We start from the raw sequence: 27,202 nt of genomic DNA, 5'->3' as shown, positions 1-27,202 counted from the left end.
TGTATTATATTCTGTATTCTTATAGTATATAATACACAAAACCTAGAGGAAAAAATGTCCTGACGGAAATCATAAGCAAGAGAAAATATATTTACTGTTCATTAAGTGGATGTGGATTATCATAAAAGTTTTCATCCTGGTCATCTTCATGTTGAGCAGGCTGAGGAGAAGGAAGAAGAAGTGTTGGTCTTGCTGACTCAAGGGTGGCAAAAGCAGAAGAAAATCTGCATATAAGTGGACCCATGCAGTTCAAAACTGCATTGTTCAGTGCTCAACAGTACACACACATGCACACATGCACATAGTCATAAGATTACCTCATATTGTTTCATACAAATATCTAGTGCCATCTCTGCCCTTCATGTAGGTAAGATAATATGAATATCTTATTTAGGAGACTTGTAACAAAGTTTAAAAAGGTGTTGTAGGTACTATGAAGGATGCATGTACAAGGTATATAAGGTATATAAAGGTTGAGAATGTATTTCCATTTCCACTTAGTGAGTAAGAGGAGTGGGGCAAGGGCTAGAATGGACATAAAGTGATTATATATAGTAACATACATGTGTATCGTTGATACACACAAAATATCTCATAGCTTCAAGTCAGTCATATATACCTACTGTTTGTATCCACTAATAACAAAATATTTCAGATTGGCTGAAATTTAGTCATTATGAGCCAGGCATGGTGGTGTGTGCCTGTAGTCCCAGCTACTTGGGAGGCTAAAGTGGGAGGATCACTTGAGCCCAGGAGTTCGAAACTGCAGTTAGCTATGATTATGCCATTGCATTCCAGCCTGAGCAACAGAGCAAGACCCCATCTCTTGAAAAATAAATAAAGAAAAATTTAGTCACTACACAAATTTACTGAAAATTTGCTTGTGAAAGACCCTATATTAGGTACTGGATGAAACAATATAAACATTAACTTTCTCATACTGAAGAATATCATGGTCAAATTACCTAAAAATTTAAGGCTTGAAGTTTATCTTCATAAGTGGCTTGAACACATAACTTTCACTTAAGCTTATGATCTAGAGAATAAAAGTTATGAATACAGTCCTTGCTCACCAAATACTGTCACCATCATGAATTAGTCCATTTCCCTTTAAGTTATTAATAATATTAAAATAATCTTTTTAAGACAGAATTCATCCAGCAAGAACTAGGACATTGAAGGGGAAAAAAAGGAGGTGGAAGTTAGAAGTCAGATTTTAGAATGGAAGGAATTGTAGAGACTGTGTTCATGAATGCTGTAATATATACTACGGAAAAGTATGCGTATATGTGAATATGCATATATACATATTCACACAATCTTAAATGAAAATTGTACCCCCAAAAAGTAATCTTTATGAGAAAATACAGATTTTTGAAAACTAAGTAGCATGGCTCCCAGAATTTAAAAAAACCCCTGCATGCAGCATACCAGCATAATCTTCAAATGCTGCCCTAGAACATTATGAGTTGCATGGGTCCTGCTTCAGGAATTGTATCCACCAAGGCATTATGCCTCCTTTCGTGATGGTAGGACTTTGCCAAAAGAACACACTGATGCTAGTTTTTCTGCTAGGGCATCTGCGGGTGGAAGAATTGGAAGGAAAAAACATCCTGGGTCTATTATGCAATTTATTTGTGCTTTTGCTATTTCTGGATGGATTATGATTCTGGAATGCCCCCATTCGGTTTCTTCTCATCTTTGTTTCTTTTCTTTCCCTCTTTCCCATCCTCTGAAGGTGGAAGAGGATGGTCAGTTAGAGATAAGGAGATGAAAGACACTAGCAAAAGGGTGAGAACAGGAATAAAATTCAAGTCATTTTTCATTCTTTTGACCTCTTCTCCCCTGTCTTAAAATCAGGACTAGTGGTGTGAAGAATGCCTGAATTATGTTGGAAGCATTACAGTTACAGGTTTTTCAGAAAAAGAACTTTGTATTCCTCTGGACACCCACTTGAAAAGTGCTTAGTCCATGTGTGGTTTGGTAAACTGGTTAATACCACTTGTTAGCAATAATTTTGATAGCTGGTCTTTAATTAGAAGCTTTTATTATTATTATTATTATTATTATTATTATTATACTTTAAGTTTTAGGGTACATGTGCACAACATGCAGGTTTGTTACATATGTATACATGTGCCATGTTGCTGTGCTGCGCCCATTAACTCGTCATTTAGCATTAGGTATATCACCTAATTAAAATTAAAAAATGAAACTACAACAATATGTATTCTTTTTTCTTCAGCAACACATTTATGCAAAAATACTTTTTGAATAACCTTACATTAGTAAGTTACTCAAAATTCTGATATTTTTGTAAAATAAATATATAACACAGAAATACATGAGAAAAAAAAACTACTTTCTACTCTTGTCATTCATTGCTTTGTCTCTTTCTACTCTTTCTACTCTTGTCATTCATTGTTTTGTCTCTAGTTTCCCTGGGTGATGGAAATTGTAGAGAGCATGTTGAGAAATGTTTTCAAGTTCTTATGAAATACTAGTTTTGTTTTTTTTTTTTTGATCTCATCAAAATTTCAAATTAAGAAAGACCCCCTGTTTTACAGATTTGGATATGGTCAGGCAACTTAGTACATGGCTTGGTAGACAGAGCAGTGGATTAAGATAGAGATTCTGTTCCTTGGACTTCACTATGTGCAGGGAACCAGTTGTGTTATTAGAAATACTCGAGGTCCAGTCCCCCTTCCCCATTCACCAAGTAGGAGCAGGCCCTTGATTACTAATTTTACATCTTTTACAGCATGTCTTTGAACACAGGGTTCTACAGGTACTATAAAAATGAGTGGATTGCATAACTTTAAGACAGTAATTTTGACATCAGAAAAAGGACTGGCAGTCAGTCTTCCAGATTCGTGGGATTAGTATTCTTTTCATTATACCAAATTTCCTTCCAGCTGTTCTTCATACCTGCAAGTACAACAGAAGAGCATTTATTTCTGTGGTGTCTGGTGTACTCTGAATGATGGTTAATAATGTCAGGCCTGCATGTATGTCACCGTCTCTCTGTTACAATTGTTAAGTGACAAGAGGTCATGTGGAATTGCCAGTAGAATAAAGGAGCTCCTTGGTGGTAGACTTTTGTTCTTTTTTTCTCTGTTTCTCAGACAAGGTATCAGGAGGTGGTCTTGAGTGATTATTGAAGTACAACTATTTGTATTATTTATATTGTACTGGAGATAAACGTCTTTCAAGTACTTCAGAGAAGAGCACACTGTTAGGGCTCCAGTTGGGTTTTGTAATCCCAATGACAGTCGGAGGCAGGTGGCAGGGGTGGAGGATGTGGGAGGTGGAAGATGAAACGTTAACTGTGAATTTCGTGACTGCAGATATTTTGGACTGTTTTAGTTTTTTTTTTTCTCATGTATTTCTGTGTTATATATTTATTTTACAAAAATATCAGAATTTTTAGTAACTTACTAATGTAAGGTTATTCAAAAAGTATTTTTGCATAAATGTGTTGCTGAAGAAAAAAGAATACATATTGTTGTAGTTTCATTTTTTAATTTTAGGATTTTTTGAGCTAGAGAAAAATAAGAAAAAATTCTATTTATACCCTATAGAACTACTGAGAATATTATTTTTTGCATTAGTGATGAGGCCTTTCATTGTTAACAGTGAAGTTTGTTAACATCATTCAGATCCGGAAGAGACTTTATAAATTATCTATGAACCCACGTAGTTAGGTAACTGAGACCTAAAGATATTAAGTACCTTAGTCTGGTGAATAATTAGTGACAGATTCCATCTTGTAGTCTGGCCTCCTGGCTTTCCAGTCCAGTGCTCTTCTTTAAAGAGATTAAACATGGAAGGAGAAAGAATGTGTGTCCAAAACTTAATAGACACTGAATGATTTATACTATTAGGATGAGTATATTATGATGTAATAGAAGGATCAGAGACTTTAGACTCAGGCCAAAAGTGAGATTTACCTCTTTCTAAGTGACTGTGGGCAGATAACCTCTCTGTTTGCTTGTTTTCAAAATATAAATGATAAGAACCACTTTTAGGAATATTGTGAGGATTTGTAATTATGTTTGTAAAGGGCCACACATAATGCCTGGCATATATCAGATACTCAATAAATAAACGAAAATAAAATCTGAAAACAATATTTGCTTTATCAGTAGGTACTCAAGTAAATTGTATTGAGCCAAGGTCAAATTAACTTTTGTCTCACCAACTACAAAACAGAACTTCTGTTTTATCTATTGGATGAGACTTACTCTTGCTTGTGAATTGCATCCTGTTTCACTCAAACGTGTATTTTGGCAAAAGCTAAAACCTCTTTAATTATGAAATCCATATTCAAAGTTAAATTATTATAACAGCTAGGACTAGAATTCATACATTTATAATTTATGAGAGACAGCAGGGAATGAAAGAAAGGGAATGAATTTGGTGTCAGAAAAAGCTGAGTTTAAATAATGAGTGAGATCTGTCAGTTACTGGTTGCGTGATCTTGAGCAAGTTTCTCCATTTCTCAACCACAATTCCTTTGTGACATAAGGGCAGTCACACCTGCTTCTCAGATTTGTTGTGCAGATTATTATATAAAGCCTGTCTCTTTCCTCCAGGGCACTGTTAATTATAATATTTGCTTTCCTTCCTCCTGCTGTACCACCAACCTAAGGTTAATAAAACGTAGGGGAATTTAGAGGAGAAATTACTCTTTAAAAAGACAATTTAGAGCCTTAAAGATTCATCTGAAGATATGAGGATGCATTTCTGCTGTGAATATTCAGTGTTCCGAAATAGTAAAAACCTTTTACATGGAGCTAGAACTCTGGTAGCACTTAGCAAAGATGAGAAATACTTCACCTTTCTCATACTGAAGATCAAAAGTATTGATATGATAGTTTGCCTTGTTTTTTTTATTTTGCATGTTTTTAGCATCATGTAAATGTATCCTAATGGCATAAATGATAAAGCAACGTAAAAGGGAATGGGTTTACAGAAATATATGCAGGAATTAGTATTCCACAGGAAGAAGAGGATGACTGCCTTCATATCAGTATTGCCTACACTATCTACATCTCTTGTCCCCAAAGGGTCTGTGATTATATGTTCCCTGGAACCATGTTGGTCAGCCAGAAATAACAATTCAAAGTAAAGGCCTTACCATTCACAAGTACAAGTTTAGTTAAATGCAGGCTGCTAAAAACATCAACATATTGTTAGGCTACAATATGATATATATAGTATCCACACCACAGAAAATGATATATTCTCCCCATACTCTGCACTTTTCAAACCAACCTAGATGATTATATTACTTCTGGGCCACATTTTAACAGAGACATTGCCAATCTGGCATGCATTCAGAATAGGTTGAGCATGATGAGCTAAAGCATCAAGAAGCCATGTCGTGTTAAAGAGGGTGAAAGGGGATAAAAATAATTTGCTTGAAAAAGATTGTAAGGCAGATACCAAGATGTGTCTCCAGCTCCTGAGCATCCATTCTGAGTAAAAACAAAAAAGTAAAGAAGTGATTAATTTTTCTATATTTTCAACCCCGTAACATAAGCAAGAAAAGATCGTATGATATCATATAGAATCTGTTGGTTACTGTCTTCTAATGTAATACTAATTATGCCCTGAATAGATAATAAAAATGAAATCTTGCCAAAGCCTAAGAAGGTATGCTTGAGTATCATATTTAATATTTAAAAGGCTGTCATTCTGCTTCTGAATGACAGCCTTTTAAATATTAAATATGAAACGCATAGCAAAACCATTATCAGTGACTGGTAAAAGGAGGTTTAAACGCAACCTGAGAATTTCCTGCAACTTCAAATGTCTATCCATAGAATAGGTGACCTCATTAAAACAGGTGACTTTTCCTTTATTGAAAATACTCACAGAGACATGAAGCATGCAGATTTGTTTTCCTGAGTCATGGATGGACATCTTTTTCAGAAATCAAGGATAGAGTCAGATAGAAGCACATTATTTTATGTGGGATTCAATCCAAACATTTTATTTTATTAAGTCAAGAAAGCAATCTACTATAGGGTAACTATAGTTAACAATAATAAATTATAATTTCAAATAGCTGGAAGGAGAATATTGAATGTTCCAAACATAAATAAATGATAAATGTTTGATATGGTATTTAATGTATAGCTAATTACCCTGATCTGACTACTGTGCATTATATGTATCAAAACATCACTATGCACCCCATAATTATGTACAATTATTATATTAATTTAAAAAATAAAATAAAAATAAAGCAATCTAACAAACTATTTTGTACAACTATTGGGAGTTCTACTGGATGAAGTTTTACTTTTTAAAAATAAATTCATTCAAATATTTGAGGAGATTATGATGTCAAACTTAGCTGTGCCACTTTTATTAGTGTCATCAGATATCAAATTTTAAGACTAAAGTATTCTTGGCTGAAAGGGGAGCTTGATGCAATTCCTGACAGACATTGGATTACTATTTTGTATAAATATTTTCCAATTTGTTATACAATTCCATATTAATTATTCATATATTGTGCAGTTATATATTACCCTGAGTAAGGTTTAATTCCATAAGTTGTATAAGCATTCTGGGATGCCTAAGGTGTGAGCCTGGATGTTTTGGAACTTCAGTCAAATGGTTGAACTTTCTTGATGAGCTAAAGCCATACATAGAAGCAGAAATATGTTCTGTGTTTCTAACATCCTTTTTTGGTTATTTTTAGCTGCAGTATTGAAGTATGAGAACAATGTTATGAATATCAGGCAATTCAACTGTTCTCCTCATCCATACTGGCTTCCAAATTTCATGGATGTTTTTACTTGGTCCCTTCCATTTGTTGGGGAAAAAGGTATGTTGTGGAATCCTGAGATGTACTTCTTAAAATAGTTTAGGAAGGAAGGAAAGGAGATAAAACACTCAGAAAGAGAAGAACTTTGGCCCAGCCAATAAAATTCACAAGTTGTACAATGAAAGATGTGATTTGGAAGTGGAAGTGTGTCACTCTGTATCCTATTAACAGGACACAACCGGTGAATTGGGGGAAGCAAAAAAAAAAAAAAACAGGAATATTTAGGAAATTTTTACAATCTTATTAGAATAATATAACGCTTTAAAAAATAATGGAAATACAGTTTTACCTGGTTTCAAGTAATGTCTACCCTTTTTCCTTACCCCTTTGTACTATAATCCCAAAGGACTATTTAATTTTACAAATTATCTGCCAAATTAAAAGATTAGGATAGCCATGCTCTCCTTACATTTCTGATGTTAATAAATTATTGGACGATAGTGCTTAATGGCTACAATATTTTGAAGAACAACATGTACAACAACAAAGTAGTTCATCAATAATGTAGGCATTAGCACATTATAACGTACAGAACAGGAGACAAATTTACATTTTAAAAGTTATTAACTTTCTTCCTGCCTTCCTTCTTTCCCCCTTTGTTTTGCTTTCATATGTTGACTTAAACCCCAACAAAAATTTTGAGGAAATGCCTGCACCAATTGTTTTTCATTCAGGAGACCTAACAGTGATACACAGATTGATTCTCATGTATCTTCTCATACTTTCCATGAGAAGGTGAATGGGCATTGTAAGAAAAATAAATGTTCCCGTACATATCAGAGTAATGATGTTCTATGAGGACTATCAGAGAAAAGCTAAATATTTTTCTGAAACCCTAATTGTTGTTTTCCCTTTAAATGCCCTAAAATGATTACACCAGTCAAGTTAGGAGCTGTCAGCAAAGAAGTCTTCCCTTTGAATATCAAAATAATCAAAAGTAAATTTTTGATAGTCTCTGATAAATATTCCCAGTACTACTCCATATTGCAACTTTCTTGCACTGATTAAATTGGAGTAGTGTCATCTGTTGGCTTCACTGGAAACAGAAGCAGTGTGGATCCTGACAACTATGGGGCACCTTTTGAACATCTTTTGTTTGGGTTGTTTCTATTAATTATTAAAATTTGGGACATTTATTAGAAATTAGCATATTAATCTATTGGTACACAAAATCCAGTTTTGATAATTAAACTGAAACTCTGGATCAGTGTTGGCTCTATTGAAGTTTCACTCTCTATCATTCATCTTCAATTCTCGAAGGACTTTTTTTAAATAGCATATTACTTCAAAAAGTAGCTCTCAAAGAAGCAGTAGACAGGCTTCTTTTCACGTGCATGGTAGAATCCAGTCTAATTTCAAAAAATATTAAATGTAAATAGCATGCTTTGTAGTATAAAAATAATGCAGTACTAATTTCCTCTGTACAACACTTTTATGTAATCCTAACGTAATCTATTAAGTAAATTTCTGATTAAACTGCAACTTTAATTTTTTAAGCATTTTTGAAAATCAAATTTAATGATATTAGTATCAATACATTTTTAAAATCAGTATTCTGAAAAATACTTCAAATATATTAGTTTGTCAATCAACAGTTTGTATTAAACACAAAACCACATGCCTATAATGGCGTGAAGTTCTCTAGGTGATTAAAAATATAAAAAAAAAATCATCATTCTTAGTCCCTACTGAACAGAAGTTTGTAATCTGATCTAGATTAAGCCTTATCATTGTGTGAATAATAAAAATTCAAAAAAAACTATTTTCTCTTTCATTGATTTGTAGTATATTCACATCCACATATTTGATTTGTCATTGTCTATCGGCCTAGAGCTAGTAAATGTTACCATTAGATATCATAAGCATGAGCTAATAGTTTTATAAAGTCTGCATAGAATCACAAAGGCTGTCTTTTATGATCTGGATGTTTACTGAAACTGCTTCTATATACAAACTAAATAAGAAATGTTATTGCTAAGTTTGCTCATTAACAATGCCAGAGTAATTGTTAAGATTATAACAGAAAACCCTGACTTTTCTTTCTTTGCTTTCTCTCTTTAGTGACTGAGATGCTGGTAAATGTCCTCAACATCTGCTCAGATGATGAACTAGGGTCAGAAGAAGATGGATTTGATGGTAAGAGGCATGAGCCTTTGTGCTAATGCTATTTGCCAGATAATTACTTAGAGTCTCATTGCTAAACATAAGAATAAATTTCTAAGATTTGGATTATGTTTAAAACATAACATATTATTGAGAATGAAAGATATGATTTTATTTTCTGTTTACTTTTAAAAGTATAAGAAACAAATATCATGAGAATCTTCTCATTATTTTAAAAACATTGTTAAAGTAGTAAACTGTTTTAATAAGCTTTCAGTAGCTCACATTGCTAAGTGACCTTTTTTGGCTTTTTGATACATATTTATCCTTTATTTTCTAACAGATGTTACCATTTACTGGACAATTATTTTTTCTTTTACCAGGCAATTTAAAAATGTCCTCTAATGGGGTTGCTCACGTCAATTATTCAAGTTTTGATGTTTATGATAAAAAAGGCATTTACATACTGATATATTGGTATTTATTTCAATCCCAATATTTCTTCTTTCTGTAGTAATAGGTAATGAATAAACTATGAGGAGTTTTTGATGTTTTTTAAGATATTACTTGGTGTTTAATTACCCTCAAAGAGTATGCTTTTTCTGCAAGGGGCACAGACCCATGAGGTTAAAGATAAAGGGGAAAATTACCCTGAGTCTTACAAAAGCACCTCCAAATGAATGGAAACTGACAAAAATGTACTCAGAGAAGAAAAGCATAAGAGCAAACTTTACTGCATTTAAGAAGTACAGTTGGGGCCGGGTGCAGTGGTTCCTAGCACTTTGATAGGCTGAGGCAGGAGATCACTTGAGACCTGGATTTTGAGACCAGCCTGGGAAACATAGGGAGAATTCATCTCTACAAAAAATTAGCCATGTGTGGTGGTGCATGACTGTGGTCCTAGCTACTCAGAAGGCTAAAGTGGGATGAAATCTTAAGCCCAGGAGGTTGAGACTGCAGTGAGCTGTGGTCATACCACAGTACTCCAGCCTGGGTGACACAGCAAGATCCCATCTCAAAAATAAAAGCAGTACAGTCAGCCCTCTGTATCTGAGGGTTCTGCATCCATGGATTCAAACAACCTCAGATTGAAAATAATTCAGGAAAAAGTTGCATCTATACTGAACACATACAGACTTTTTTTCTTGTCATTTTTCCATAAATAATACAGTTTAACAACTATCTACATAGCATTGACATTGTATTCAGTATTGTAAGTAGTCTGGAGATTACTTAAAGTATACTCAGAGGTCCTAGATTCAGGACACTCAGGGCTACAAGATGCATTAAAAACCTATTCTTTGAAGAAGTTGCAAACTGGTTGGAGAGACTGATGCATAAACCAAAAATATCAATAAAATGACACAAATTATAAATAAAGGGTGAAGAGAGCAAGGGAAACTAGATATTATGGTGAGTTTAAATGGATAAAATGTATACCTTTAAAAACTGCAGTTCAGTAAAATGAAAAGAGAATGTGGTCCTTTCTGAAAGCTGGTTTCCAAATGACATGATTTAATGTTTACCTGGGCTTGATACAGGTCATGGGTATAAATGCAAAATACCTAATGCTGCAGGCAAAAGTATAATAAACCTGTTCATACACTCATGTAAATAGAGTCTATATGCTTAGGTAAATTTAATGTATGAGATTTATTTCTAACATCTCATAGTTTTTCTCCTTCTTAACTTCTCTTGTCTTTATTACTTGTCTTCATATACTATTTTTGAGTCGTATACCACATCACAAGGAGATGTGCAACGTAGGGAAGGAAAGGGGAAAATGGATATATTTAAAAAACTTTACTGGGCTAAAATTAAGAATATATAAGAACTTAAATATATTGGCATATTTTGAAATATGCAAGAGATCAATGGACATTTTGTGCTTTATCTAAATTCTAGATGTTTCATATGTCATAGCCACAGTCTGCTACTGTTATCTTTTAAATGATAACACTGTTTTCAGAATGGCAGAAATTTTTTTCCTAAAAGAATACTAACCAAATGGAACCGAAATCATAAACATCAACAGACATTTTTCAGTATGTACCTTTCACTATATTCCTTTTATTCTTTAAAAGAAAGATTAGCATTAATATAATAATAATCCCCTATTAACAAATGTTTGTTTTTTGCCAAGTCCACTGGCCAGTATTTATGATATAGAGAACAAAAATGTAACATACTGTAGAGAATAAGAATGTGTAGACCTACATATGTTTGTAATTTTTATGTTAATCCATTCGCTCAGCAAATATATATTATCTACTAAGTACCAGGTACCATAGCCAAAATGACTGCACATTTCACTGTTACATGTTATTCCTGCACAGTTAAACATTACCAAGACTAACCCTGTGCTTACTTCACTTCTAGTAAGCTCCCTTTACTCACCATCTCAATCACTTACATGAAAGGGTTTGTTTTGTCAATTACTTTATTTTAAAATAATTAGTTCTAATCAATGTGCTGTGCTCACCACCAGCTGCTTTTTAAACTCTGTTTTAATTCCAATTGTAGGAGTGCATGTTTGTCTTAAGGCCCTTGGAAGAATTTTTTTCTTTCTAAGCAGACCCCTGAATTCCCCCTTTACCACTCTTTAAGTTTTAAGTCAGTCCTGCAGAGAAATTTTGTCCTCCCAGGTGCAGGGAGGAAGATGGTCAGGAATGCCCAACCTGCTCTTACCAGCTAGAAAAGATGAGCTTCATCTCTCACTTTTGTCAGCTTCCTTCAGTGGTCCATTCCTGTCAAGTTAAACATCATTAAGTTATTTATCTTTCTGAACAGTTTCTTCTGCTTTAATTTATTTCTGCTTAGCTATATTAACAATAAGATTCACGTTTTCAAAATTTTAAGCAAAATTTACGCACAGGCTAATTAAAGTATTTAATGCATATTAAAAGTCCTATGTGTCTATATATAACTTATCAGATTGGGAGCGAGCAGAAAGAGATATATAATTTTTAGGGATAGACAATTTAATTTCCTTGGTTTCCTGTCTCTTGGACCTCACTTAACCAGTAATATGTGGGTGTTTTTTCTACCTTTTTTCCCCATCTTATTTAAAATTTGTTGGTGTATTTCCCTTAGTCAAACTAAAGAGAAACAATCATCTAATCTTATGTTTTATTTCTTTTGTGTATGTACATATGAGAGGAGGAGGAAGAAGGAGATGACGAGAGGTGAAAAGAAAAGATCCTTCTGCCTGATTGGGCTTTGCCAGCATATGATAGCAGTGCAGGCCTTGGTTCCGTGAGCAGCATCAGATTCAAATTTCATAGAAAAAGAGCCTAGAGGAACTGAAGAAGAGAAATTAAATTCAACAAGGAGAGGCATCATATACATTATGCATTAACGATAGGTTATGACTGAGAAGAAGCTGGTGCTTTGGGAAAAACATATTAGGTTCTACATTTACCCTTTGTGAATAGTTTTCTCCTTTCTAAACAGGGTGATAATAGGAGAATGCTGAATGCCTCTCCATTGAATTTGGAAACTGCCGGGCCAGCATTAGTGTGATATTGTCTGCCCACACTTTTCTAGATGCAAGTTTAAGAGCATGTTCAGTGTGAACATTGAGGACTTTTAGAGAGCTGAGTCCGAGATGTGTCAAAGTTAATGTTAATAGATGCTGTCCTCATTTTGTAACTGTGACTTCTAAATGTGACCTTTTAGTTCATATCTCATAAATTTGTCATTTAAGAAAAAACACAGAAATGAAAGTTTTAAGTTTTAATTAAAAGTATATCTTGCTGGGTGCAGTGGCTCATGCCTATAATCCCAGCACTTTGGGAGGCCAAGGCTGGCAGATTACTTGAGGTCAGGAGTTGGAGACCAGCCTGGCCAACATGGCAAAACCTTGTCTCTACTAAAGATACAAAAAAAATAGGTGGGCATGGTGGTGCACATCCGTATTCCTAGCTACTTGGGAGACTGAGGCACAAGAATCGCTTGAACCCGGGAGACAGAGGTTGCAGTGAGCCGTGATTGCACCACTGCACTCCAACCTGGGTGACAGAGTGAGACTGACTCAAAAAAAAAAAAAAAAGTATATTCTACTTAAGATATTATATATTTCAGTATGAGCAATCAGGAGTCCTAGCACTTAACGTAACATGACATCAAAACTGGATTTCCTCAAAGGGTTAGGGTTAGGGTGCTTAAAGATGCTCAAAGAATAATTTGTAAAGCTTCTTAGAAGTCCTTGATTTTCTTTGGGAATACTGTTTATTGATAACGTATATTGAAGTGAGTTTTTTTTTTTTTTTTTGGTAACATTATTTCCAACCTTAGAATAAAATTTCCAATTGCCGCACTCTGTCCCTGCCTACAGCCTGTAGCCTGTCTCCCTCATGGGGCTGGCTCTCTCCTGCTGCTTGCCAAGCTCCTTGTTTGTTGGATGAAAAGGCAAAGCAGAAATCAGAAGACATCCAAAGACTTAAATAAAACTCTTCCTTAAATTGTTGCTTATTTTAAGTGGGCTATCCCTTCATGAGTCATTTATCAAGCCCTTCTCAATATTTCATTCCATCTCCAATGTCAGTGGGAAAGTCAAAGGTAATAATAGTTCCTGTACAGTCCATGACTGTCTTTTATCTTATCAGCTTGACTTTTTAGTGTCTGTGGCGCCTATAGCAATTTAGAGATGCGCCTATAGCAATTTAGAGATGCTCCTCATTTCCTTCAGAATCTGTCAACTCCTGTTTACTATTTAATGATGATGTTAGTGACAGCAGCTAACACTTACGTGTTAGGGATCAAGCTTAGTTCTTTAATTTACTCATTTTACCTTCTGGCCAACAAAAGATTTATTATTATTAACTGTCATTTATGTTAAGTTTACTAGGCAATTTATATATTATCTTTCATCCTCAAAACAGCCTATTGATATAAGTTCTACTATTATCCTTATTTTACATATAAAGTGATCCAGACTTAGTAAGTTGAAAACCTAAGTTCATCCAGCTAGTAAAATGCAACAGAGCCTGGATTCAACTAATGTCTGCTTGGTTGTCAGGCTCTTAAACTTCCCACCACATGTGATTACAATGTTTGAAATCTTGTTCATTCAGTGTGATTTTTTTTTAAACAAACAAAAAACACTAATAAGCAAATATAATATGCTTTAATTTGTTCTGTTAAATATACTGTAAAATAAAATATAAATATAACAATATATAAGTATACTGTAAAATAAAAATATTCTATGAAATGAAGAAATAGATTTTGCAGTATTATTTGGCCATGAAAGTCAATACATATGAAACAATATCATTCTATTATTTTAACATAAGCTAAGATGAAATGTGTTTCATCTTGTAAAAAATTTAGGTGTATCTGAGCAGACAAAAAGTCTTCTGGCTCACACAGGCTTCTGAATAGGAAACCATGTCATGATTCTCTCTTTCTTAGCTTCTGTCTTATAAATAAAGGAATTTGATAGGCTGTCTGGAAAAAGATTGCTGTTTTAAATTGGCCTCTGGTCTTCTATGTTGAAAATAAAATTTAAAACTTCTGTTATCTTGTAAAGTTTGGAAGCAGTTTAATGCCAATGAATGTCTTTTGATGACCTAATTTATATGTAATAGGGTCTTTGTTTCCTGTTTCCACTTCTTATTTTGAAAGTTAAAATGATAGTCTGGTTTCAATTTAGGGTTGTTATTCACTGGAACACTTTAGAGAAAAAAGAAATCCAAGTAGAGATAACTCATTTGGTAGATAATGCTCATTAATGAAGAAGGCTCATTTCAGACCAAGGTTTAAGTGATTCCAAAGTAGAGCTAACAGAAATCAACCTTCATTACAAGGGTTTCTTTGTTGTTCATTATTATAATAAGGAAGTCTTGAGAAACAGTAAGCATTAGCAACCTAGTGATAGTTTTGTAAGTTAGGAATAGTTATTTATCTGGGACTGTCTTTTAGGTCCTAAAATCATAGGCACTGAGATCACTTTTTTAAATAATACAGATTGTGTTTGAGATTGTGATATGTGATAAGTCTCACTCACCAGAAAAAACTGTGGAAGTTAAACTGAAGCCCTGTAGAATGAGAAAGGAAAGAAAAAATAATAAAGTGAATACATTTCAAGCCAAATATAGTTTCAAGCTGCACTGGAAAGACTTAATATTAAATTAGAATTTATGTGTCTGCTTTTATCTAAAGAGCAAACCACATGGTAGAACTCTTATCCTTTGTCAACATTTTTGCCTTATCCTAATGTTAACCATAAGCAAGTGAATATGGAATCAGAGTAGCTTTTTGCATGCCTCTATGAAACCATCTATATTGTATACCAGAAAATTATCTTCCATAGTCTGCCTTGAATTAGATAATTCTTCATATCTAATACCACAGGTTCCAGAGTGTCTCCCTACCTATTTCTGTCTAGCTGTTAACAGTTGTACAGAATTAAAGTGCAAGGTTGGGAATTAGTGTGACTAATGTTGTATCTTACCGGTCCTTGAGGAATACTTTTCTAAGGGTATGAATATATTATTTTCTACCAAAACTGTATTTATTTGCCATGATGAATGTTTGACCTAGCAAAAAGCGTTTGACACTAATAATTCCTTTGTAGAAATGCCTTGGCACCCCAAGCATAAAGAGATTACCCCCAAATCATTACTTTCAAATAGTCACAGAATCTAAATGGGTTTGGTTAATTTAAAAATCTAAATGGAATTAATAAATTAAGTTTAAAGATTTAACCTTAGAAAGTCCCATCACTTTATGCATTTAGCAGCACATATACTAAGAGCCATTAGCTCGGAGCTTTTTTTGTGCTGTGACTTTTATTTCTGAGCAACTCATTTTAGCATCCTATATTTCAGCTTCCCCATCTTAAAAAAATGATGTTATAGCCTGTACAGTTTAGGGGGAATATATCAATTTTTAATATAAAAAATAGAAAAAAACCATTTAGACATACAAAAGAAAATATGCTCTGAGGAACACAGTGGTGATGAGATTCTTGTTCTGTCAACATTGAAGCCTAACCTAAAGTTAGTAAGTCAAGGAGTAACATAATAAAAACAGTATTTGAGAAAAAGCAAAAACTTCTTCAAGCTTAGATAAATGCTTAGAAAATGAACAAAGGATGAGTAGGGATATAATGTAGGAACTTAATAAAGTATCTTGAAGTTGCAGTGACAAGATCTGAACAAAAATATTGTTAAGAAAAACATTTAAAAGGAACTGTTCAAAAGACCTTTCCGAGGACTTGTGTTGTAGAATCAACAGGTCTTAGAGGGGCAAAGGAAACAAAAGCTGAGTTTGACGGTTCAAACCTAGGGGCATAGGAGGGATAATAACATTTATGGAAAAAGTCACCACCTCCAGGAGAAAGATGAGTTCTGTTACAGGCAGGAGTTTGAGTAAAACTGACATGTGTAATTCTAGAAATGCCCAAGCAGGATTTGGGAAAGGAGACCTAGAAATTGAGAAAGAAATTGGGGCTAGTGACAGAGGCATAGGATTAAGTAATAACTGAATTTATTAAGAGTGAAATAGGCCTCCAAAGTTGCTGATTTGGAATAAAATCTCGCAAAATTGAGGACTGATTTTTAAAATTAGTCTGCACTTTTAAAGCTGGAGATGAAAGGAGGAGAAAATAGGAGTGATGAGAGAGCACAAGAAACAGGTTTGTGTAGCAGTTCAGGCAACAGCTACTTAAAAATACTTGCACCCAGTGCAGAAAAATTAATATGAGTTATAAGTCTGGCCAGAATTAGGACCATAACTTTGGCTATCAGACATCAAATTGTTGAAAGAGATGAATAGCAAAATTTATTGGATTTTTACAGTGGCACGGAAAATTGAAATCATTGACAAAAGGAAAATACTAAAATAAAATTCAGTGTGCCCAATTCTAATATCACATTGTTTTTACTTTACATATTTTTATTTCTGTGTATTCATTAAAAGCAAATATTGACATAATATATTTTACCATATATTCAATGATGAACAGAACACATATGGTCCCTGCCTTCATTGATCTTGGAGTCAAGTGGAATAAGAATTAAACCAGTTTTAAACATGCTAGTCTTGCAGAGGATATAGGTGTTTAAACATGCTAGTCACAGGATATAGGTGTTTAGGGGAGGCAGCAGGAATTGGGATGAAATATTGAATAACTAAAGGAAGAACATGGGGGACATCTTTCTTTTTCTACTTCTGAAAAGCCAAAAAAAAAATTTTATGAATTTTGATGTTTTAGAAAATGTGGCCATGTGATAAGTCCATATTATTTTTTCAAGGAAATTATACAAAAGGGTGGACATCCATTTACCAGTTTTAACATCTCTTATATTTTTATAATAACTGAGTTTGCATGATGTAATTAGGGTACAGGGAAAGAAAGATGTGTAAAAAGGTAGGTTATTTAATATTTTTAAAAGACTAAATTCTTCTCAGGCTTTTTTTTATTGTTTTCCCAGTTTATTGTTGGTTTTTTTGTTTGTTTGTTTTCAGTTGCCTAATATTTTTGTGTCTAATTTAGAAGCTAAATCGTTTGTCTCTATAAATTTGTTATTTATTTCTTATACCCTTTATAAAGTACAGAATATACCCTTTATAAAATACAGAAAACTGCTTGTTTCATTATGCTTTCATCTTAAAAAGAAGACACCTTGTTATAGCTAGTATATCATTAAAACTAAAAGATGTCTGAAAAACACATGGGCATTTATTAGGTGTAGTTTGGTATGATTCTCATTGTATTTAGGGCTATTGACATTTTGAGGCCTTGACTATCAAATAAGCTTTTACTTGGTTAGCTATCGTATTTTAATTAGTTTAATCAAATCTGGCCTTTTATCTTTGGTCACAATAATTAAAATCGTTTTAATTTAGCAATTAAAATGATGCAGTAATATAGGCATCAGAAGTACTGCCTTTTCTTCATATTGTACTACTATGACTGCACAAATGTGTTTCTTAATTATCTGGCATAATTTTCACATTGCATGGAAGCTCATAATTTGCAGAATAAACTAAATGTTAAAAAAACAGCCATATCCTTGTTGCAGCTAATTGGCTGGATAGTGTCCACCATTGACCAGCGTATTATACTCACAGTAAGGTAATATTACAAAAAATACTCCAGATTTTATACTGTATTTCAACATGCAGTATTATATGCATGTATAATATATATTTTATACAGCTTTTGAAAGAAATTATTTTTATAGCATTAGTTTTTATTCAACTAATGGTGACATTAGCCAACTTATACTAAACATTAGCTATTACATATTGAAGCATAAATGGATTTATAAAATTTATTCGAGAAAGCAAACCATGTTGCATAAGGGAAGTAAACATGTGGCCTTATAAACCTTAATGCATTCTTTATTTGAAAGGCATTGCGATAGAGAGCTCTCTTTCTCAGTGAAAGCAAAGACTCTCTGTATTTTAGAACACTTTACTTCTTGCAGACAGGGTTGAGATAATTGGCATGTGAAAGAGGCATTCTTCGTAGAAAGGCCTGTAGTAAGTAATGTTAACTAGCTGAAAACTAATACCAAAAGAAAATAAACTATATTTTTCAAACTTTTCTGGTAGAGCTTTTCTTATTCTCTTTGTACTAAAGCATTAATGGATTCAGGTTCTTAACTTGAAGATTGTACTTTTATTAGAGTAATTGATAACTGATTGAACAACTGCAAGAGAGTTGTGAGTCCAGTTTCTAAAACATTCTTTTTAGAGTAACTTATCTCATATGGCAGGTGTAAAGGCTATACTTAAAAGTTCAATAAATGCCTACAAAATTTAAATTTTAAAAGTATTTCTCTCTGAGATTTTCCTATTTTCACTCTTCTAGAAATCTGTTTAATTTTTTCCTCTTTATTCTTAGCTCATGAGAAGATATAAAAGCTGTTCTCCCATTTTGTCTCAGAACTCTGTAGAAATAGAAATGTTGATTCTATTTTGTCAACCGCATCTTTTTGGAGTGGTCTATTTTGTTCTGACTGCAAAGCCAGCAGCATCCTGGCTGCTCTCATTGTCTCCAAGTGTGTTTGCCATAATCTGGGGTCCAGCTGTTAGCCTGGCTGGCACAAAACATAAATGAGGCCACATCTCAGGGCAGCTTGATATTCACCAAGATCACATAATACATCATTTAATTTACAGAGAGAAATCTAACTGTTTGAAAAACTGGAACGTTCATATCTGCACAAGTGTTTTCTTCTTAATAATAACAAGCATTTTACAATACTTCCCATATACCAAAGTTCTGTTCTACGTGCATTAGCAGGTAGCACCCTAACTGGCACATTTATTTTTTGAATGTTGAGAATGAATGAGCACATTACTTATTTAATTCTGCCACCACGAGTGAAGTAGATCAGTCAGCTGGTACTGTAATGAATCCTGGTTCTGAATCACCTCTAGCTAAAGACCTTAGGCAAATAACGTTTTGTTCCTTAGAATTGTTCTCTGTCAAATGGAGACTAGTAGTATCATCTCCATGTGGTTGTTGTGAGGATTATATGGAAATAATGCATTTAGAACATTCCTCACTTTATAGATAAGGAAAGTGAGCCTTAAAGAGACTTAATACTTGCCCAAGGTAGCACAGCTGGTAAATGATAGTGCTGGGACTTAGACCAAGGTCTTTTATTCTAGACACAAGTTCTTTACCTCTGTTCTATTCTGGCTTTCAAATGCCAATTTAGTTATATGTCTTAAGAGAAGTGGACAAGCCAAGTATTTGTGATCTGAATCTTTGCAGTAGGACCAGAGCACCTCACAGCCATTTGGCCCATGGACAGTACTTCCCAGAACATTTCAAATGTTTGCCTCAGCTGCTCTTCTTTACTATGCGTCTGTTGCAAACCAACACATTTTCAACTAGCACATCCATTCTCCTGATAAGATAATAATACATTTATAATAATATATTTAAGTGATGTTAAAGTCTCATGACTTGGGGACCATCTACTTTTTGAAGTTGCCTGTGCATGGGTCACTGGCCAGAACCTAGTGCTTGTTTTCTCTACTTCTCCTTCTTGGGCAAAACTTTACTACATCTCCCAGGAAGTAACAAAACACCGTGCCTGAATTGTGAATAGCAAAAGACCTTTGAATGACTTCTTTCAGATAAGCTCATTAGATGCCAGTGCCTCAGCCATTCTCCACGGTCAGATGAAGGAGTTGTATTACTTCTTTCCGTCTGCTTTTTATTATGTTGTCAAGTGGTACTCAAATTAACTTTTTATCTAGGGTAAAACATATGAGACAATCAAATGTAATATTTAATATGTTTGTTCGTTTTCTCCCTTCACTTTATATCATTGCAGAGATAACATGTATATGTCATTCTAGTATTTCATAAATGTATAAATCCATATGGGCCCAGAATTAAGTTCTAGTCTGAATGCATTCTTCCAGCACTTATCACGTATGCACAATTATGTCCTCAGTAAATCCTATTAAACAGTTATATCCTCATCCATATCAAGAGCAATCTTTGGTTAGACATACAGGCATTATGACTGCTTCCCTTTTAGATAATAAATTGATATTATTAAATTTAGATTTATTCCTTTTTGTTTTTATGTTCTGTTGTTGCTTTATAAAATTGATGTGTTTTTGTCACGATAAAGGGGTTGAGCCAAATCAGATTTTATGGCTCTTAATTGCTTCCTTGGTAAATATTAAAAAACAAAGGGGGGGAGCAATATCCTTTGTAAGGTATGAGCTGAATATGTGACAATTTCTTGAAAAATCAATGGAAAGTTCCTAATCTACTGTAAAGTCTTTCATTTTCACCCAGTTAGAATTCTGCTTATAGTCAGCTTCTGCTACTCAACCAAGGAGTCATTAAACAGACAGAACACAACATCTTAGAGAACAAAAGTGCATGGAATCCAGTTAGAGTTTGGAAGTGAAAGTGACTTATAATTAAACAGAAAATAACCAAATAATGACAGTAATTGGGCATTTGGGCATAGTCTGTCCATTTTTAAGATTTCCTATCCAAAGAATTTGGTTATGTTTTATGACAAGAGAGGTGGAGAAAAATCTAGGCTTTTCTGGCCTTCCTTAAAATCCTTTGAATACTTAAAATCCGTTACACCCTTAAAATCCATTACACAGGAGAAACTTTTTTTAAAAAAAATTATATTTTAAAGGCTCTTCTATTGCTTTCAAAGTGGGATGTAAGACAGAATAGCCTTATGCCAAATATCACACCATTCATTGCAGGCTCTTAATATATACTGAGATTGTAGTCAAGTTAAAAAAACATATGGAAGAAATTCAGAATGTGTGCTTTAGAGTGATTTGGAGTGAGTGGCTATTATGTCCCAATTTTGTCACCTATGGGAGGGATAGTTAATAGAATTAGGATCCATATTCTAAATATTTTAGTTAGTAATCTTCAAAAAGATGAATTTTTACCAGGATTTTTTTTCACTTGTTGTCTTGAATGTGTTTTGCTTTTGCCCAAAATAGTAACTTATGTAGGCATACATATGGCTTTTTTTTTTTTCTTTTGGTGAGAGAAAGCAAACAATCTCTGGATTCACATTGACTGCACTGACCCTAAGTAGATGAACAGTGCAGGATTCCCAGGTTTATGTCTAGTTAAGGCATTCTTCCAATAGCTGTCAACTCTAGAAATAGAGTAATCTAATTCTTGATAGAACAGCAGTCTTCAGGCTGGAATATTTGTACTGTCGTGATTACCCTAAGACATTTCAAGAGGAGTTAAAAGGAATCCATTTTCACATCCTCAGCCACCATAAATCTTATTTTCTTAAAAGTGATCAGCCTGAGAAGGCACCTTGGCTGGAGGCCTTATTGCAGCTTCTCCTTTCCCACCTCCTCTTTCTCAAATGCCCTTTTTCCATTTTAACAGAAAGGCACAGGTCTCCCTAGACATAGTCACTATGAACATTTCCTTGAGCTATAAAAACCTCTGGGGCACACACAAAAAGAGACATTGGAAAGCTTAGTGTCTAGGAAGTCTCCTTAATCAAGGGAGCAATGTAATTTCCCTCCCATCTTTATCATTAAAGAGATGCATTCCAATAAAATTTTATTTCTGTGCATTTTAATATTTATGAATAATTATCATATGTTAGTGCTCTCTATCTCAATTAGGAACCAAAGGGTTGATAATTGTGAACTCTCTGTAATAAAAATTATGATATTATTTATTCCAAAGGAATTTTTGAACACTTAGGACCCATCATCTCAGGAAATTTCTAAAATTTAGTTATATTTCTAAACATAACATATAATGTAGTGACAAAAATATTTTAAAGTTTAGCATACCTGTAACCTCACTTGGGAGACTGAGGCGGTAGGATAACTTGAGCCCAGGAGTCCTAGTCCAGCGTGAGCCACATGGGGAGATCCTGTCTAATTTAAAATATGTATATATTTTAAAGTTTAAATTTATAATGCACTGGAGTAAAATTGGGGAAATTTAAAGTGGAACTACAATTTCAAAGAAAAAAAGAATAATATAAGATTTCTAAATATCAATGAGGATTTTATTCATGGACTTTTCTCTAAATGAATGATAGTGGGACTCAAATTGCTGTGATATTTATATGCCATTGGTAACAGAATAATATAGCCATTTCATTTTAATCTCATAATGTTTACAACATTATTTACAACTATTTAAACATGGAATGGGAATAGTATTCTTTGGGGATATTATTTTGTAGCTACATGAGTAAAAATTATAAAGGCTACAATTTTGAAGCCATTCCATCAGAGTAAACAGTTATCCATTGCTTATGGTGCTTTTTTTAAATCTAGGACTCAAGCGCCTGGTGGTGTAGGAAAATGTACTGAAGCACTTGTCACAATTCATAGCCAACAGCAAAACTGGGTGGATATCTAAAGTAACTTCTGCATAACATCCCTTTGCTGGGATATAAGAGCTCAAGGTTTGTTGTTGTTAAGTTAGGTCAGGAAAGAAAAAGACAAGATAAGGTTTAGGGATTACTTCAACTGTTGGACATGTGTTTTCCCAAAGAAGACAGTCTTTATATTCATAATTTTCATCATCTGTAAAAAGCTATAAAGACCAATTACACAAGTTTCTTAGAGGTATCTGAAGTCTGTTCTGTCTTATGCATTATATCTTCTATTTCAAAGGTGCTGATTTTGGATGGACACAAAACCCATTTTTATCTTTAATATAGCACAACAAAAGATATTAATTATCTCAACACCTTATGCTTCATTTCATCAAGAGGTTTTATTCAAATTCAGTAATTGCTCTGTTTGGCAAAAAATAAAATCTGAAGGAACATTGAAACTCTGTTTAATAATATTGACCCATGATAAAAATTTTACTTTCAAGTAGAATAGGAATGAACTTTGTTAAGTTTTAACAAATTTGGAAGTGGTGAGTGGTAAAAAAATTTTTCTCAGAATTTGGATTAAATGTTTCAAAACATTTGAAGTCTACCAGCAAAATATAATTTTAAAGATATATCTTTCCTTTTAAAACGTACAAAAATTTTTAGTATAAATATACTTTTTATATATATTTCATTTAAATACATAGGCTGTGGATACACTTGCATTAAATGCCCTGTAAAGAAAGAAGCCTAATGATAACAAAAAGCTTGTGGCCAATATAATGATCAATTGGGAAAGGTCTGCTAGTGTTTCTATCAAATAAAATACAACTCAAGCAAACAATTTTTAAAAGCAGTTTTTCACATTCTAATGTAAAAATATTTCTTTTCAGAAGATATTTAAGCATAATTTTTTAGAACTGGTCATTTTTATTTCTTACAGTTGTAAAAATGTGTTGAAACTAATAAGAATCTGTTGGATTAGACTTTTAAAACAAAATCCTGCCAGTTCAGTTTTCTCCTGGATTTGGTGGAGAAGAGAGAGAGGGAGAATGTAACTCCAGTGAGAAGTCTTCATTGCCTTTTTCAGCAAGCTCATGCATCCTCCCATATTACATAAAGGAAGGGCAGGGCAGGACATAGAGGCTTCTCTCCCCAAAGCTGCTATTTTTCTTTCCCCACAAAACCAAATTTCTTCCAAGTATAGTTTCATTTTTTGACATTTTATTACAAAATATTTTAAACATACAGGAAAGTTTGAAGAACTGTATAGTTCGTACTTAGATACCCATCACTTAACTTTCTATAGCTAACAATTGACTATATTTGCTTTATCACGTATCTGTCTCTACTCATCCAGCAATCTAACCATTTCTTTCTTTTTTGGTATCTGGCAAAGTAAGTTTTATTTAACTCTATTGCATATATGCTAATATCTAAACTTCTTGTTTGCATGTACTACTATGCTAAAGCCTTTACAGGTTAGCCCAGGCATTTCCTGCTTCTTTCCCACCCTACCATCTTCCGAGTTTACTCAAACTTCATTCACATCAAAATTCTTACCCATCATCTGAACATAATGTGGAATTTTGCTGCCTTTACACATTTAAAAAATCTCCATGGAGAATGTCATTCTTCTTTCTTTTTGGTGTTTATTTATCCTTCAAGATCCTTGACTGTCACCATTTCACTGAAAAGTTTTTCTTGTACCTGCAAGCAGTTTGCACCTGTCCTCCCAGGGAAAATGGCCCCGGTTTGTAGCATTTGCAGATTTTCATGGTATAAATGTTTCCCCCACAGCTGATTTGAAGCTACCAACATTACTGACCATGGAGTTAAGAAGGGATACACTCAGTATCCTCTTACCAGCTGACAGAAGCCAGCTCCAGTGTACCACTGCTACTTTCAATATAATATTTGTCACGGTCTCTTGTTGTTGTTCATGTGATCTCCGAAAGCAGAGACAATGCCTCATTCATATTTCTGTTGTTAGCATATGGCAGGCTGTATAGTAAAGGAGTCACAAGAATATTTAATGAATGAATGATTTGGATGGTAATTTGTACTCTACATAACACTTTCTGCACACCACTAATTCAGGTGTAACTGAAGAATTCACAGTAGTAGCTCCACAGTGGTAACTGAGCTGGAAGTCAGAGCCAACATCTGTAATGTGTGGCAGATACCCCAGGTGGTAAGAATCTCTCTGCAGCCAAGCACTTGCCCCCACTATCTGTGGTACAAATGCCTTTTTCCAGTGCCTTTCTAAGGCTGAAATCTACCCTGTGGGGTTGCAACAGTCACTTAGAAGGTCATTTGCCATAGATATCTTAAAACTTCATGAGAAGTTAGCAAGGTGCTAAGTTAAGGGCAAGAAGGATATGTATTAAAAGCAGATCTTTAAAGATCCCCTTGGTCTGTGTACTAGCCTCCCCTATGTTGAGGAAAAATTGAGTTTTCAGGGTTGCTTAGATTCTGGAAATAGTAGCATGATACCCCAGGCATAAAAGAAGATCAGAACTTAAAAAGTTGAAAGGAGAGGCCAAAAAAAGAAGCGATTATTATTTGAAACAAAATGAAATTTTACTTAAAATTACTATTTTTTCTAACATATGAAATACTACCTTTCAGTTTTGGACTTCCAAGTTGAAATAAGTGATTATATGTTTTTTTAAATGGAAAGAAATTACCACAGTTTTCATGTAAAAGGTATTTTATGTGTCTTCATTATTTAATATACTGAATTTTAATTTGAGCTACTGTGGTACATTTTCACAACCTAAACAGAACAGTACCAAGAATGTTTAATATGACATTATCTTTGCATGTTGCAGGTAGTAAAATTCTGAAAAACATGTACTTGATCTTTCTGTTTAATTATGGACTGTGAGGATTTGAAATGGAATAAGTTTTTGAAAAAGAGTTTTAATGATCTCTGGAAAATACCGAAAACCTGGAATAGCAATACTAAGTATAGTATACCAGAACATTTACATCTGAACTTAATTCTCTCCTGCTGTTGTTCAGCTCCTTTACATTGAATTACACATCAATCCACATATTTTATTTTGGTATTTTAAATCTTTGTGAGGTTATATATGTGTGGTTAGAGCTAATTTTGATTTTGATTATATGGAAAAGATTGAAGGTACTTTTCAGGAAAAAACATTCAGAGAATAGTTTAATGTCTCTTCTTACTGTCCATGGTCAGGTTATTTTACTTTTTGTGTAAATATATTTCAGTTTTGTAAGAGGGATAGTAAAACTCCTTATCTAGGTTATTGAGAACATTTTTTTTTTGAGATGGAGTTTCACTCTTGTTGCCCAGGCTGGAATGCAATGGCACAATCTCGGCTCACTGCAACCTCTGCCTCCCAGGTTCAACCGATTCTCCTGCCTCAGCCTCCCAAGTAGCTGGGATTACAGGCATGTGCCACCACACCCAGCTAATTTTTTTGTATTCTTAGTAGAGACGGGGTTTCACCATGTTAGCCAGGATGGTCTCGATCTCCTGACCTCGTGATCCGCCCGCCTCGGCCTCCCAAAGTGCTGGGATTACAGGCGTGAGCCACTGTGCCCAGCCGAGAAATTTTTAAAAGAGAGTTTTTTTTTTCAATTAAGAAAAGTGCTAGAGTGTGTTGTGAGTCACTATTTATGGGGAGCACAGCTACATATACATAAAGTACAATATCTTTTATATGCTCTCTAATCATTCATTTTATCTGAAAATATAAGGAATAGTATACTGACTGTGAGAATGTTCATTTTACATTTAAAATTTAGTATGTATTTGAGCATTTTTCTGATCATCAGCTTATACCAAGCTAAGAAGCACAGCTTTACATAATTTATTTCCCTCCTTTTCCAACGTAGTTTCTTACTTTTCATTGCTCCAGTTATGGTTTTTACAAGTTTTTTATCAGAAATGTTCTGTGAGATTATTCTTCATATATATTTCTTACATATTTGATTTTATGTGTTCCCCCCTCACCTCACTTAAATACATGAAGTTTTATTTCTAGACATCTTAGCCACTCCTTGCTGCTTTTCTTGTTGTGCTTCTAAATATAGTGACCAGTTTTGGAGCTCTCCCACAGTTTCCATTCTTTGTGTTCATTGAATTGATTTCATGATCTGGCCATATCGTTTATTGGAGAGAGCCAGAATATTTTCCCTTACTCAGCATATCATGACCCCTGAGTTCACAGGTCAGTTGAGGTAGGGAGTTTTAAACATAGAGTAGTAATAGGACAATGTTAGACTGAAAGCATCATTGAATGGAGTAACTGAAATATATATATGTATAGGAAGACCACCCTAAGGGGACTATTTGCCATCCCACTTAAAAAAAAAAAAAAAAAAAAAAAAAAGTCCTTTCATGGTCTGTTGTTCATTAATCATCTAAAATCCAAGCACAGAGAATTCA

General features: G+C 33.9%; 1 protein-coding gene across 3 annotated transcripts in view; it reads left to right on the top strand.

Annotated features, from left to right (window-relative positions):
• The window catches only part of PPP3CA (protein phosphatase 3 catalytic subunit alpha), a 331,868-nt gene that overhangs the window by 285,319 nt on the left and 19,347 nt on the right, over nucleotides 1-27,202 (top strand). For all 3 annotated transcript variants that reach the window (XM_054553399.2, XM_063723223.1, NM_001133985.1), the window contains 2 exon segments: nucleotides 6,716-6,841; nucleotides 8,903-8,977. In XM_054553399.2, the coding sequence (XP_054409374.1) occupies nucleotides 6,716-6,841; nucleotides 8,903-8,977 (201 nt within the window).

This window comes from Pongo abelii, chromosome 3 (genome assembly GCF_028885655.2).
Source record: "Pongo abelii isolate AG06213 chromosome 3, NHGRI_mPonAbe1-v2.0_pri, whole genome shotgun sequence".
In the NCBI taxonomy this organism is placed as follows: Eukaryota; Metazoa; Chordata; class Mammalia; order Primates; family Hominidae; genus Pongo; species Pongo abelii.
Note: the sequence above shows the minus strand (reverse complement) of the source record. Positions and strands in the feature narration are given on the sequence as shown.